The 14516-nt window shown below is 45.8% G+C and overlaps 1 protein-coding gene across 1 annotated transcript in view; it reads right to left on the minus strand.

Annotated features, from left to right (window-relative positions):
- Positions 1 to 8372, minus strand: part of LOC147637689 (uncharacterized) — a 73814-nt gene extending 65442 nt beyond the window's left edge. The window contains exons 1-2 of the mRNA XM_086798939.1: positions 8223 to 8372; positions 7980 to 8136 (exon numbers count right to left, since the gene is read on the minus strand). Coding sequence (XP_086655065.1) covers positions 7980 to 8136; positions 8223 to 8256 — 191 coding nt within the window. The 5' untranslated portion in view covers positions 8257 to 8372. The remainder of the gene's footprint in view (positions 1 to 7979; positions 8137 to 8222) is intronic.
- Positions 8373 to 14516: the final 6144 nt, after the last annotated feature.

Raw genomic sequence — 14516 nt, forward strand, 5'->3', positions numbered from 1 at the left:
GCTGAAGAAAAAAGTCCCACGACTGCATAAATGCAGTCGGCCAACATACAGATGCCCACGACTGATGAAAAACAGTCGGCCAGCAGCCCTTAAGCCCACGACTGATGAACATCCAGTCGGCCAGCACTGGGGTGCTCCTGGCATCATCTGGCAGCCCTCCCACCACTGGGAAAAATGGGAAAAAATAAGGAAAAAATACGGGGAGTGTGGAAAAATGATAAAACACCTCATAAGGGCGGGCACACCCACAACAAAGGCCCTGGTGTATCAAAATAGACAGGAGATGACTTCTAACACCCCCTCTCAGCTCCTGGCTGTGAAACCAACCCAAGGGAGCTGGAGTGCCGCCTGAGCGTAGCCTGAGGTAGAGACTTCGTGAAGAGGTCCACCGCATTGTCCTCCGTCGAACAATAAAGTAGCAAGATGTCACCAACCAAGATCTTCTCACGTACAAAGTGATACTGTATCTCTATATGCTTGGTCCAGGCATGAAAAACCGGGTTCCGAGCAATAGTTATACAACTCTAGTTATCGCACTCGATGACTGTGGGCTCCCTCTGTGGAAACCCAATCTCGCCTAGCAGCCTCCACAGCCATACAACCTCACAAGCAGCACCACAAGCAGCCCGATACTCTGCCTCTGTCGAAGAAAAGGCAATAGTAGGCTGCCTCTTGCTGCTCCAAGAAACTGCTCCTAAGCCGAGGGTAAAACTGTATCCTGAAGTAGATCTCCTCGAGTCTGGATCTCCTCCCCAATCTGAGTCACTCCAACCTTGGAGCTTGACTCCATTCCCTCCTGTGTAAAAGAGTCCCAGATCCTTCGTACTCTACAGATACCGCAAGATCCGCAATCTTGCGTCCCAATGAGACTTCAATGGCATCTGCATAAAAGAGCTCAACAGCCCCACGGAGAAGCTCAAGTCCAATCTGGTGTTCAGCAACCAGATCAATGAACCAACCAACTTCCGGCACTGCGAGGCATCAACTGGCTCACAAGGATCTGTAACGGTTAACTTTGTGTTCGGGTCCATCGGCGAAGTAATAGGCTTGCAGTTCTCCATCCCAAAGGCCTCAAGCAATTCATGAACATACCGCTGCTGAGAGACGAAAAACCCCCTCTGGGTCTGCCAGATCTCCAATCCCAAGAAGAAGTGGAGTAGGCCTAAGTCGGTCATCTCAAACTCCTTTGACAAGGCAGCCTTCGTCACTCCAATGTGCTCCACATGACCGCTGGTGAGAATGAGATCATCCACATAAAGGATGATAAGTGTGACCATGCCGTGTTCCCGAAAGAGATACAGGTTCGGATCTGCAACCGATCTCTGAAATCCAGTCTGAATAAAGAAGGAATCAATCTTCTGATTCCAAGCCCTGGGAGCCTGCTTAAGACCATACAAGGCCTTACGTAACCTGTAAACCATCCCTTCCGATCCTGGAACAATAAAGCCTGGAGGCTGCTCAACGTACACCTCCTCCTGCAGGTCACCATTAAGGAACGCAGATTTTACATCCATCTGGTACACAGGCCACTTCTGAGAAGAAGCAAGGGCAAGAACGGTCCGAATCGTGGTCATCCGCGCTGTCGGTGCAAAGGTATCCTCGTAGTTGATGCCTGGCCGCTGAGCATAACCTTTAGCCACAAGCCTGGCTTTGTGTTTGTCCACCGACCCATCAGACGCGTACTTGGTCTTAAAGACCCATTTGACACCAATGACTGACCGCTTCGACGGCCTCGGTACCAACTCCCAAGTGTTGTTCTTCTCGATGGCATCAAGTTCCACCTGCATGGCTTTCCTCCAAGTATCCTGCGAAAGGGCTTCCTTTACGGAAGTGGGCTCTTTGTCCCGCATGATACGAGACATCAAAGCATAGTTCACCTAAAGAAGCTCCGCCATGTTGCTTTTATCTCGGACTCGATGTGATCTTCGAGGACCGTCCTCTGTGGTCCACTCGGAGGGTAGCTCCGTGACACCTGACTCCCGAAGGGTGTCTAACAACCACCTAGGTACTCGAACAGATCGTGGAGCCTCCTGTGGTAGCGGGGGCTCAACTCCAGCTGCGGGCTCAACGGTCAACCTCCTGTGATGACTGAGGTGGATCAACTGGAGTAGTAGACTGGGAATCATCATCAGACTCCTCTGGATCTCCAAGAAGTGGTGGCTCCTCGACAGTGGATGCTGGAACATGCTCGTCAAAGACCACATCCCGGCTGACAACAATCTCGTTCCTCTCTGGATCATACAACCTGTATCCCTTGGAAAGAGAGTTATACCCCACAAATACCAGCTTGCGGGACTTGGAGTCAAGCTTCCCCCTCTGCTTCTTCGGAATATGCACATACACGTCACTCCCAAAGACACGGAAGTGCGAGACATCGGGTTTCCTGCCAAAATATGCCTCAAATGGAGTCATATGGGGTATAGAAGTCGTCGGAGAGCGGTTAATGGTATGGACAGCCGTTGCCACAGCCTCACCCCAAAGTGGACGAGGAAGATCACGATGCTCCAGCATGGTCCTCGCCACCTCTACCACAGTCCTGTTCTTACGTTCAACAACTCCATTCTCCGAAGGTGATCCGGTATTGGCCAATTCCCTCTTGATGCCATGATCTGCACAAAACCGGAAAAATACAGTCGAGGAGAATTCACCTCCTTTGTCAGCCCTGAGAGTCTTGACCTGGAATCCAGACTCTTTCTCCACCATCACGTGCCAATCCTTGAACCGAGCAAAAGCCTGGTCCTTCTGGGAAAGAAAGTAGACCCACGTGAATCTGGTACAATCATCAACAAGCAGCATGAAGTAGAGAGATCCTCCCAAGGATGGTATCTGGTGTGGTCCACACAAGTCAGTGTGAATCAACTCCAATGGTTTCGAAGCCCGCCTGGAAGCCTGCTTCGGAAAGGATTCCCTATGCTGCTTACCACGTATGCAAGAACTGCAGCGTCCTTGCCTATTACCAACATCTTGCAAGCCAACCACCATCTGGTCCCGGAAGGCGCGCCGCAAAGCATCCACATTTAAGTGGCCAAAACGAAAGTGCCACAAATCTCCGACCTGAGAGCCTGTCAATGAGGAGAGTGCAGAGAGCTTGTAGATGCCATTCTCCACACCGCCTTCCCAAACAACTTTGCCTGTCTCACGGTCCCTTAGAGCAACTGAATGCTCCTCAAATTCCACCCGAAAGCCAGTCTTGCATACCTCATGCACTGACAGAAGATGAAAACCTAGAGCAGGGACATAAAGAACACGAGAAGCATGCTTGCCCCCCTTGCCGTCGGGAATAATCTCCATCCGGCCCTCACTATGTATCGGAATAGTGGAGTTATCGCCAATAAAGATACGACCTGACTACCGTTTAAGATCCAGAAAGAAGTCACGGGATGGAGTCATGTGCCTGGAAGCACCACTATCAAGAATCCATTCCCGGGTATCCTTTGCGGTGAAGCGAACTGCCTCCTCGCTCGAAGATGATGAAGCATCGGACTCCACCATCTCTAAGTGCACAAATGCCGGAGTCTTCGCAGCTGAGGCTGAGGAATCAGCACTCTTTCCTGTCCGCTTAGGGCACTTCCTTCAGTAGTGGCCTTTCTCGCCACAATCATTACAAGATCTTTCGGCCTTTAGCTTCTCTCGTTCTGGATTTGGCTTCTTCTCAGAAGACTTCTCCGGTGAAGCCTTCCCTTTGCCCTTGTTGGTATTACGGCCTTTCGACCGTTGGCCAGTTAAGGCCTCCGAACCTCCGCCGTGAGGAGGGTTCGTGAAACGTTCCTCCTGGTCCAAGACCATTGGCACAAGCTCCTCCCAAGTAATGGTGCTGAGCCTGCCACTCGTGATCAACGAGGAATAGAAAGCAGAATACTAACCAGGCAAATGGGAAAGTAACGTGATGGCCATATCTTCGGATGATATCTCTTTCCCAGCTTGAAGGACTTCCTGCTGAAGGGCCTGCAGCTTGTTGATGTGTTCCCGCATCGTCGAGGACTTTGCAGGGTTCATAACCCGCATCGGCACTTCCAAGGATATCCGTTTCATGGGTGACACCCTGTTATACAAAGAAGCCAAGTGCTCCCATATGCCTCTCGCCAGCGTCATGTGCTTCGCATGGTTGATCACTTGTGGTGTGCAATTGAGGAAAATAAACGATTCCCCTTCCTCAGCTTCCGGCCGTGGCACCCCTATGATAATAAAATCAGCAAGGTCATATGACTCCAGAACTGATTCCATCATGACCTTCCAGATGCCGTAATTGGACCCGTCCAACTGACGATCCACTAGGAACGTGGGGAGAGTCGGAATCTTCACGTGCTTCTCGGCCATCTCTAGTAAATCTGCCATCGCGGAGAGTAACCTGAAAGGGTGGGTGGGTGGGAAAAAAATATCTGAAAATCTGAAAATCTGCAAGTGGCTGTCCAGCACCTTTGCCCGCCTTCCTCTTGCGAAACAGTCCACCAATCAGCAACCTGTTGCTCCCCCTCTTGCTCAAAAAAAAACGCCCAAGATCTCCTAGAGCCTAGGGCTCTGATACCATGTCAGAATATGCAGCAGAAATGATAACCAAACTTGGGTAGACAAGAGCAAGTAGACTGCACAAAATAAACAGCACAAGAAACACAGAGAGATAGGTGTGTAAACTCTTCTCTATACACAAGATCCCGGAAAAACTGAATGAGAAAGTGGTGGGGGCTGAGGGGCTATATATACATCTCATAGAGGGCAGTCGGCCAGCAGAAAGAGTGCCCACGACTGAAGAAAAAAGTCCCACGACTGCATAAATGCAGTCGGCCAGCATACAGATGCCCACGACTAATGAAAACAAGTCGGCCAACAGCCCTGAAGCCCACAACTGATGAACATCCAGTCGGCCAGCACTAGGGTGCTCCTGGCATCATCTGGCAGCCCTCCCACCACTAGGAAAAATGGAAAAAAATAGGGAAAAAATATGGGGAGTGTGGAAAAATGATAAAACACCTCATAAGGGCGGGCACACCCACAACAAAGGCCCTGGTGTATCAAAATAGACAGGAGATGACTTCTAACATATACTTGACGCTCGTTGTCATACCTGTGCTAAAACCCTCAACTTGCTTGTCCACCGAAGTCAGGACGAAACGGGCACGCCGAGCGGCCTGTTCTGTGACCACGTCCTCCATGTTGCCACTATCAAACAAGACAACGACTCTCTAGCCACCTATGTAGCCAAAGGTCTTGAGCAATTTGTTGCGCTCATACTCCTGGTCATGGGCGCCCTTCTGCTTATCTTCGAGCTCCCGGCTAATGATTGCTCCAACTGAAGCATTGAGATTTGAAGAACTAGGGACAGGCACCGGGGTCTATGCGGGAGCTAGGCTCATCACTGAAGCCGTGGAGGTTAAGGCGGCGGTCTTTGGAGCAATAGTCTTCTTAGGACACTCCCGAGAAGTGTGTCATTTTGTATGACAAAAGAAACACCTACCCTCCTTGTACTAAGCAATCTCCTCAGCACTCAACTTGCCACCAGTCTTGCCTACCTCCACTTTCTAGTCTGGACACATTGGTCGAGTTCTTGGAGCCAGAGGCTCCCGTGCTCTGTCTTGGGGAAGACTCCGTCTGGTTCTGGCCTTTTCCCCTCGAGGTGGTAACCTTGGGAGTAGCCGGCTGGGAAGTCTTGGGCTTGCCACCATTGTGCTTCATTTTAGCACTCTGCACAAGTGAGAGTGCGTCTTCGAAGGTAGATGGCCTAAACATACACACCTCCCACTGGATTTGCGTGTCCAGGCCATACTGGAATTGCCCTTTCTTGTCCGTATATCAGATATGTGTACTATAGAGTTGCAGAGATCGTAGATGCCTAGAACTATACTTACTAGAGCTCAGTCATCACAAAGAATATTGAGGCAGCATGCTGAGAAGCAAGATACCGCACACACATCTATCACCAAATTCTTTGGCTCTCACCAAAGGACCCTAGCCGACAGCTATCCATGTAAGATCCATTGGGAGTAGGAACAAATAGACCAAAGAAGGGTTGAGGTGACCCCACAGAATGAGTACACCTCACGCCGTTGCATGCTTGCACCACACACTTGTAGAGTCCTTTGAGAGAGAGCACAGGCCCTTATGAGAGCCAGACGCCCCGCCTCCAGAGACCCAGACCGTCTACTCATACGGGACATTCTCCAACACCACCAAGTGGCACCCCCACGAACAATGGACATTGCTCCTTGTACATAGTAATAGAATAGGAGGACACACAGGTTTTTTATGCCGACTCCATTGTATACATGGACCTACATAGCAGGCTAGCCTTGTTTTTCTTTCGGTAGCTTGGTTTTCTTTTCATGTTGTCTTAACATCCAGTTTATTGATGGATCATATGTAACAGCTTTTGGTCTCATAGACCCTTGCAACCTTTTGTGGACGTTAGTATAATCTCTCTCTCTCTCTCTCTCTCTCTCTCTCTCTCTCTCTCTCTCATCGAGAGCTTCAAATCGAGAGATACTTTAGAGACATAGGAGTACTCCACCACAAGAGGTAGATGTAGGCAGCGGTAGGCAGCCTCTATGAAGTTACAGATGAGGAGGAGACACACTAACCCCTGTTGGTCATGTAGAGTTGAGATGGTGAGTTTTTTTTTTTTTGAGTTAGATTTATCCTGACTACATGATGTAGTTGTTGGAAGGTTGGCGATTTCAAGTGTGTGATCTATGGCTAGAAGGTGCCTTGGATTATCCCATAAGTGGAAGCATGGGAAGTTGAAGAGCCATATATAGGCTAGAGTGGCGCCTTGTCATAGTCACCTCCTCCGGCCGGTGTTTTGGGGGGCAGCTCACCGGGAGATGGGAGCCCGGTGGAGGGATGTTGCAGTGCCCGTTGGGGGTGTTCGTGGTGCTCGATGGTGATGCGTCTCCTACGTGCGTTAGTCTTCCACTACGCATTCTGACATGGTATCAGAGCCCGGGAGCGTGTGGTCCTGGGCGGCTCAGGCGTGTGTGGTCTTGGGCGACCCCCTCACGCCTCGGTGGCTTGCGGAGGTCGAATCCAGGGTGGCTTGCGGAGGTCGAATCCAGGGAAGGTGTTGGAAGGTTGGCGATTTCGAGCGTGTGATCTATGGCTAGAAGGTGCCTTGGATTATCCCATAAGTGGAAGCATGGGAAGTTGAAGAACCATATATAGGCTAGAGTGGCACCTTGTCATAGTCATCTCCTCTGACCGATGTTTTGGGGGACAGCTCACCGGGAGATGGGAGCCCGGTGGAGGGATGCTGCAGTGCCTGTTGGGGGTGTTCATGGTGCTTGATGGTGATGCGTCTCCTACATGCGTTAGTCTTCCGCTGCGCATGCTGACATGGTATCAGAGCCCGGGTGCATGTGGTCCTCGCGCCTCGGTGGCTTGCGGAGCTCGAATCGAGGGAGGGTGTTGGAAGGTTGGCGATTTCGAGCGTGTGATCTATGGCTAGAAGGTGCCTTGGATTATCCCATAAGTGGAAGCATGGGAAGTTGAAGAGCCATATATAGGCTAGAGTGGCACCTTGTCATAGTCATCTCCTCCGCCGATGTTTTGGGGGGCAGCTCACCAGGAGATGGGAGCCTGGTGAAGGGATGCTACAGTGCCCGTTGGGGGTGTTCGTGGTGCTCGATGGTGATGCGTCTCCTACGTGCGTTAGTCTTCCGCTGCGCAGTCTGACAGTAGTCACACTTGATGATTGTAACACTTTTGGTCTCAAACACCCTTTGGATCTTTTAAAGACATTTATAACTCTCTCTCTCTCTCTCTCTCTCCCTCTCTCTCCCTCTCCACGTGTATGCACGAGTGAATGAATGAAAGTATGTACACGCATATAAGCACACGTGGGAATGCGCATGTATGTATCTATGAATGTAAACGTGCGGTGTAACATATACATACATATGCACATGGGTATGGACGTAAACCACGGCGCTTGCAATTTTTTTATGGGTCATAAAACAGAGCGCTTGCATTTTGAAGGATGGGGTAAAGACCTTGCTTTCAGCTGCTGCAATGCAGCTTTCTTCCTCTTGCGGCGCCAATGTATGTCGCTCTGGGGCTGGATGGGGACTTCGGGGACCTCGGATGCAGGATTTGGCTCCTTCTTACGCCTCTTGTATATTAACCCATCGTCGTTTACAATCTCCCAACCTGCGGGATTGACACTCCGGCGAGTGAAAGGGGCCCAGAGCAAAAGGACTTGAGATGGCAGCGGGACTCAGAAGTAAAAGTGGTACCTTCGCCAGAGCGAACGATTACAGGCCCCGTCATGCTCTCCACACAGAGTATTTTGCGCGGGACTCTCCTCGCAATTAGCACACTTGCTGAAAGTCATGACATACACGCCATTTTTGAAGGTTCCTTACACACACGTCCATCATGATCCATTTCTTGGGGGGTTTACACACCAAGGAGGAAGCTACAAAGATGATATGAGAGAGAAAGATTCTCTCTTTCTTTACACACCAAGGAGGAAGCTACAAAGATGATATGAGAGAGAAAGAATCTCACTCTTTCTTTACACATCTCGTGCCCATAAACTCATTTTGCAATCTCACTCAGCTCTCCTGACTATAGGAAATGCTCAACAAATGCATTGTCAGACAATGTCGCCAAAAATGGCTTCGGGGGCTGGCAAAAAGTAACCAATTAGCAAGTTGTTCTCGAGCCTTTTCAACTCTATCACCTGTATCACAATCAATTTCCTTTGATCAAGCATGTCAATCCAGCCCCACATTGTGTTGCTACTAAAAATCTAAGGTGTGTAAAGTATGTCAATTCAACACCACACTTCGTGAGACAGCATTCACACAAGTTCGTGGGGAGTGTTGGGTGAGGGGATGGTGTGTAAACCCCCTAGGAATTGGGCAGGGGATTGCAGAGCTTCCTATTGCCTTCGCAAACATTCGCAAGCAAAGTGGGATAATTCTAATGGTATGTGAGACCTTTTCAGAGTCTTTGCCTTCTAAGAATGTAAAGTGTTTACCTTTCGAGAGTGTTTGCCTTCCAAGAGTGTAACTCTATTGTTAGTCTTTAATGTAACTCTATCATTAGTCTTTATGGACATTGTTCAAATATATCAAATGCATGGGGCTAGCCCTCTTGGTTAACTTGGCATCATCACATGGGATTGTGATTCCGTTTTGGGGAGAAATCCTTGGATAAAAAAGGCATCAAGCATACGATTTTAACCATGATAATATCATAAATTACTTGGTAGCCTAGGTTCAACACCATATGGCGATTTGACCATGCATGGCATACAAACCTATTTTGGACATATATAAATAAACACTCGAAATTTATAAGATGTAGTACTAGATTACATGTTTGTTAAGTATTGCTAATACCTCTTTGAGCCAAGATGATTACTTTTAGTATTTGTCATACATTGTCCTAGATTTGAAAAATTGGAAGCATTGCCCAATTAGGCTATCATTCTTATATTTAAAAGAAGAAAACATTGTTGTGGATGGAGTTCCATACCCTTCAAGCCCATTTATGTGATTTTATTCAAAGCATTTGCCTATTATTTATGGTGTCCAAGTCAAACGTTTCATGCCATCATGCATGACTTTGACACAAGCACAATTAGTGTAGACAAACCTCACTTTTTGTCATTTGGAAAAGGCATGTAAAGACTAACTTAGTTCACACACTTGAAGAATTGGAGCAAGGATGAAATTCAAGGTTTTGGCTATAAAAAAACCCTAATTGATATTGTACTTGGTTGCCTAAGGTAACTACCATTTGGTGATTTGTTAATACAAGGTTGTCAGACCTTGCTTTTTAGACGTACACTTTTCTAAATTCATTGGAGGTGGTGATGAACAAAGTGTAGTAGTTTATAGCTACAATTATAATTTTATACTCATAATCTAGCTCAAGAAACCAAAACATTTTGAACAAAGTTGTTTACTTTTAGTGTGTCATCTTAACTATTAATGAATCACCCATGTAGCTATCATTTCAATTTTTTTAAACGAGGAGGGTAATGCGTAATGCAATGCTTGCAAGATTTTTATTGGTTGTTCAAACTTGGGGTACTTTGGTGGTGTATGTGGTGTGGAATTTTGATTACCCAATAGTATTCTTTTGAAAACTTTGGCATGTGTTACATTCGAAAGCTATCTTGGCATATTAAAAATTAAAAATCCAATACCACCCCATCAATTCTAGGAATCCTCTAACTTCCTTTATTGTGTTTGGTTTCGGCCAATCGATGACACCTTGTACCTTTGTGGGATCATTTGATATATAATCTTTTGACACTATGAATCCTAAATATTTAATCTGGTCGATAAAAAAGGTATGCTTACTCTCCTTGGCGAAAAGTTTGGGCTTTCTAAGAGTTTCCAAGGCTTTACACACATGCTTCTCATGATCAACAGCATTCTTGGAGTAAACTAGAATATCATCAAAGAGAACTACACAAAATCATCCAAATGCTCTGTGAAGATTTTCAACATCAATAGATTAAAGGTGGCAAGGGCATTCTCAATCCGAATGGCATTACTATGAACTCGTAATGTCCATAACAGGTATTAAAATCAGAATAGCATTACGAATGGCAGGAACATTTGTCAATCCGAATGGCATTAATGTGTACTCGTAATGTCCACACCGGCGAGTATTAAAATCCATCTTGGGAATATCCTACTCCTTAGTCCTAATATGATAATATCCAAAGAATGAAGTATGATTGTACTGTTACTACATGCCATGAGCAGGGACTTTTTATGGATTGATAGGAGTGACCCTACTCTGGACCCGGATTGTCTGGATTGGTACTATCAAGGGTAGCTAAGTATTCCTCCTTCCCAAACCCAGTCACACTATTTTTATGCACCACTAGGGGATTGTGGAGCCACCTTTGTGGACCTGTTCTATCTATAGTTTCATCCCCTTATACCATGTCTTAGTTGTGAGTGTTGTATGTTGTCCGTAGAAGCATGCTGGCACAGTAAAACTTAGTTTAGGTGCTATGGGACAAGACTCTTGGTGTCCACAACAAGAGAGACACCACAATGACATGATGAAGTGAGTGTACTTTACCCATTGGGAGAACCCTATCAAGTAAGGAATGCACATGAAGAGCTTGTAGAGAGTAGAGAAGGAGGGCAAGAGCTTACACACTTACACTGTCATTCTATGAAATAATGTTACTAACATCAGTAGGTTATCCTCAAGTTGGATGGCATTAGCTGTGACATCCTCCTAGGTGTGGTGATACCTCTAATGACCAAACCATTGTGAATATCTTCATATTTAAGCCCATGGATAAATCGATCAAGCAATTAATTGTTGGAAAAATTCTCATGTAGAGCACAAGGAGAGTTCAAATGCTTGAGATGACTAATAAAGTCTCTCACTGACTCATCTTCTTCTCTCTCAGCTTTGTGTAACTGTGAAGCCACACTCCACAAAGCTCCCTTACGCACAAATTGCTTTAGGAATAACCTTCGAAGCTCGGTAAAGTTTAGACGTTCTTCAACTCTCAGGGTTCGATACCAATAACCAACTTTGCTATCTAGTGTAAGGCTAAAGGCGTTGGTCTTTGCAAGCTCATTCCTCTCACCTAAGGCCTCACAAACGTGATCGAAGACGTTGAGATATCTTCTAGGATCACTCTCTCCATTTATCTTGTGTGTAAGCTTCACAATTTTTATAGTCTTTCTAGAGCTACTATGTCTATTATCTCTCATGGTTGTATATTTTCGGCCACAACTCTCCCCAATGCTTGTGCAAAGGCTACTAGATCAGTTGGCAGGGCTGCTACTAGAAGTATCGGTACAGCAAAGGCAATATGTGGTATGAAGGGCACTGCCTGCGAGCATAATGGCATGAATCCCAAAGGAGTAACATGAGCCTAATAGGTGGGGGTCGTATAAGAATTCCCATAGGTATCGCGATGACATATGAGACAAGGATACCATTGGTCTAGTTATTTGTGAGGATGTCCCCCTTGCTATGGGCTACATTGGCAAAGTAGAGGAAAATGCAAGGAATCGAGGATCTTGGGTGAAGGTTCCTCCTTCTATGGGCTTAGCAGATGATTTGGATGCGTTAACTAGGCTTGGAGCCATTGTTATAGGGACTATGTTACAGCCATGGTTTGCTGTAGTTGTCAAAGGGCATGAAACTAATGGGAAATGCTGCGTGGTTAGTACCCAATACCACAGAGTCTGGAATTTTGCTAATAGCATCTTGAGTGGGTACCTCTCTACTATGGTCTCAAAATGTGAAGCTCGTGCTAGTAAACTCTTGGAGTCCTGTGTAACCTTGAGGAGCAATAGCAACAATTGGGACTTGGTCCATTGTGTGGCTAGGTGTCACCATGTGTCTCCATCTCACCCAAGGTAGGGTGTTGTGCATTGCTTGTCCCAACCTGTGTCACGAATACATGGGCATGGTGATTCCTTGTCTAAGCCTCTCTTGCTCTATAATAGCCTGAATACATTTCACGACCATTCGAAGTCTCTCTTCCTCATCCACGGAAGTAGAAATGGCTTGCTTGATTTCCCCCTACCTAATAGCATAAATAAGGCCCATAGCCAGGTCTATCAAGGTTTCCTAGGTGGCATTGAATTCCCAACTCTCGGTTTGCAGTAATGTGTCCAAGAATCTGATACCTAGATCCACCTTGGATATGGTGCTCTCTGGTTGTTAGTCACCTGTGTAATTGGTGAAGCTTGGGTGGCTTGCCCAATTAGTGCAGCTTGGGACGCTAATTGTTATTGGACTCGGCGTAAGGTCTCTTCCTCTTTTGCCCTAGCAGCTTGGATTAGGGCTTCTACTTATTGTACCTCCTCTTCGCCATCTGGCAGTAAGTTTTGAGTGAGGTTTTGTTCTATAGGCATCAGATTACCAGTCATGATTGGTCCCATGTGGACATGGATTTCCACATGCATAGGGCTAGTGTGTACGACAACAGTAGGTGTGGCCTTGGAGCTAACCTCCACTCCCTCATCCCCAAATTGATATGCCGGTTGGTTAGGTGCAAAGGTTGCAATTGAAGCCGAACCCCTGAAGTAATTAGTCATGCGATCTATTAAGCTATTAGAGGTTCTAGCGTTCAATGTTTGAGTGGAGATTTCTCCCCCATGGTTTGGTACCCCTTACATCGATTCTAGAGCGGAGGAAAGTGTCGGTGCTTGTTGAGAGTCTCAGGCGCTATACAACATTGAATATCGTTTCCTGAAGAGGGTCGTGAGATAAAGGTGTGTTGATAAGAGCCTACTTGGGTCAACACGGTTTCCTCTAAAATGTGCCCAGATCGCAACATCATATCATTTTAGGTGGTTTTAGGGCTAGGGGATGTTTAACAATTTGTTGTTTTTTTTAAATAATTTTTTAAGGAGTTAGAGAAACTTGTCCAAATGGGTTTCAAACGGTTCTAATTTGGGAAGGGTTGTGTATGCACTTTTTTAGAGCCGACTAGAGATGGTTACTTATAGTTGTGGATCCCTTAAATATGCGAGTGCAATTTTTTTGGGGTCTCGTATAAGTGCGCCAAACTAATCGCAAGGCCTAAAACATATAATAGGCAAACTTGTGTGTGCAATTTAAAAAAAAAACTTTTTTTTGGGGTGCCACGCGGACCTTTACCTTTTTCCTTTTCTCCCTTTTTAAAGTTTTTTAAAAACTTTTAACTTTTATCCCTTTTTTAACTTTTAACTTTTGTGGTTTATGGTTTATGGTTTTGGTTTGTGGTTTACGGTTTTTGGTTTATGGTTTATGGTTTTCAGTTTCATACATAGCTACCCGAAATGGGGTGCTTAGGGTTTTTGGAGTTTTCCAAGATTCCCTTTTTGACTTGGGACCTAAAGTCTACATGCATTAAATACGGCTAGCCAAAAGACTTACAACTTGTGGCCCATAGTATAGGTAGATTAAGTTAGGTTAATATGCGCAATTTGCACTAATGCAGAAACACAGAAACATAAAAAAACTTGCAAACACAGAAATAAATTTGGTTTGCAAATCGTATCCTAAATCGTTGTTTCTAACCCAATTCCTCCGTGTAAGGAGTCCAAATTGGGATAAAACCTATGTCCCAAAACCAATTTTAATTCCTTAAATTTAAAGGCCAACTACTATTTTGTATGTGCGAAATTGAAAAATGCAGAAAACAAAAAATGTAAAAATTAAAAAAAAACTTGAATTGCAGGAATCAAAGAATACACAGTTTTAGGACAACATTAAAAATTGAACACCTAATTTCTAAGATAATAAAAGAATGCAACAAAAGCAAGAATATGGAGCACAATCAAAGTTATTTTGTCATTTCCTATCTACTGTTTTCTTGCAAAAAACCATAATTTTAATCAATATAACCATTTAAAAGCTTTCAAAATGCATTGATGCTATGCGGTGTGGCTATTCCCCGGCAGTAACACCACTTATGGGAAGCCCTTATGCCATAGGAAGAATACAAGGAACAATCCAATGTCATGGGTCTTTACCCAACCATGCTCGAGAGCATAAATAGCTCAACTGAGAAACCAAACCTACCGTAAAAATGCACAATT

Source organism: Cibotium barometz, chromosome 6 (genome assembly GCF_041138505.1).
Source record: "Cibotium barometz isolate CiBa-2024 chromosome 6, ASM4113850v1, whole genome shotgun sequence".
NCBI classification, from domain to species: Eukaryota; Viridiplantae; Streptophyta; class Polypodiopsida; order Cyatheales; family Cibotiaceae; genus Cibotium; species Cibotium barometz.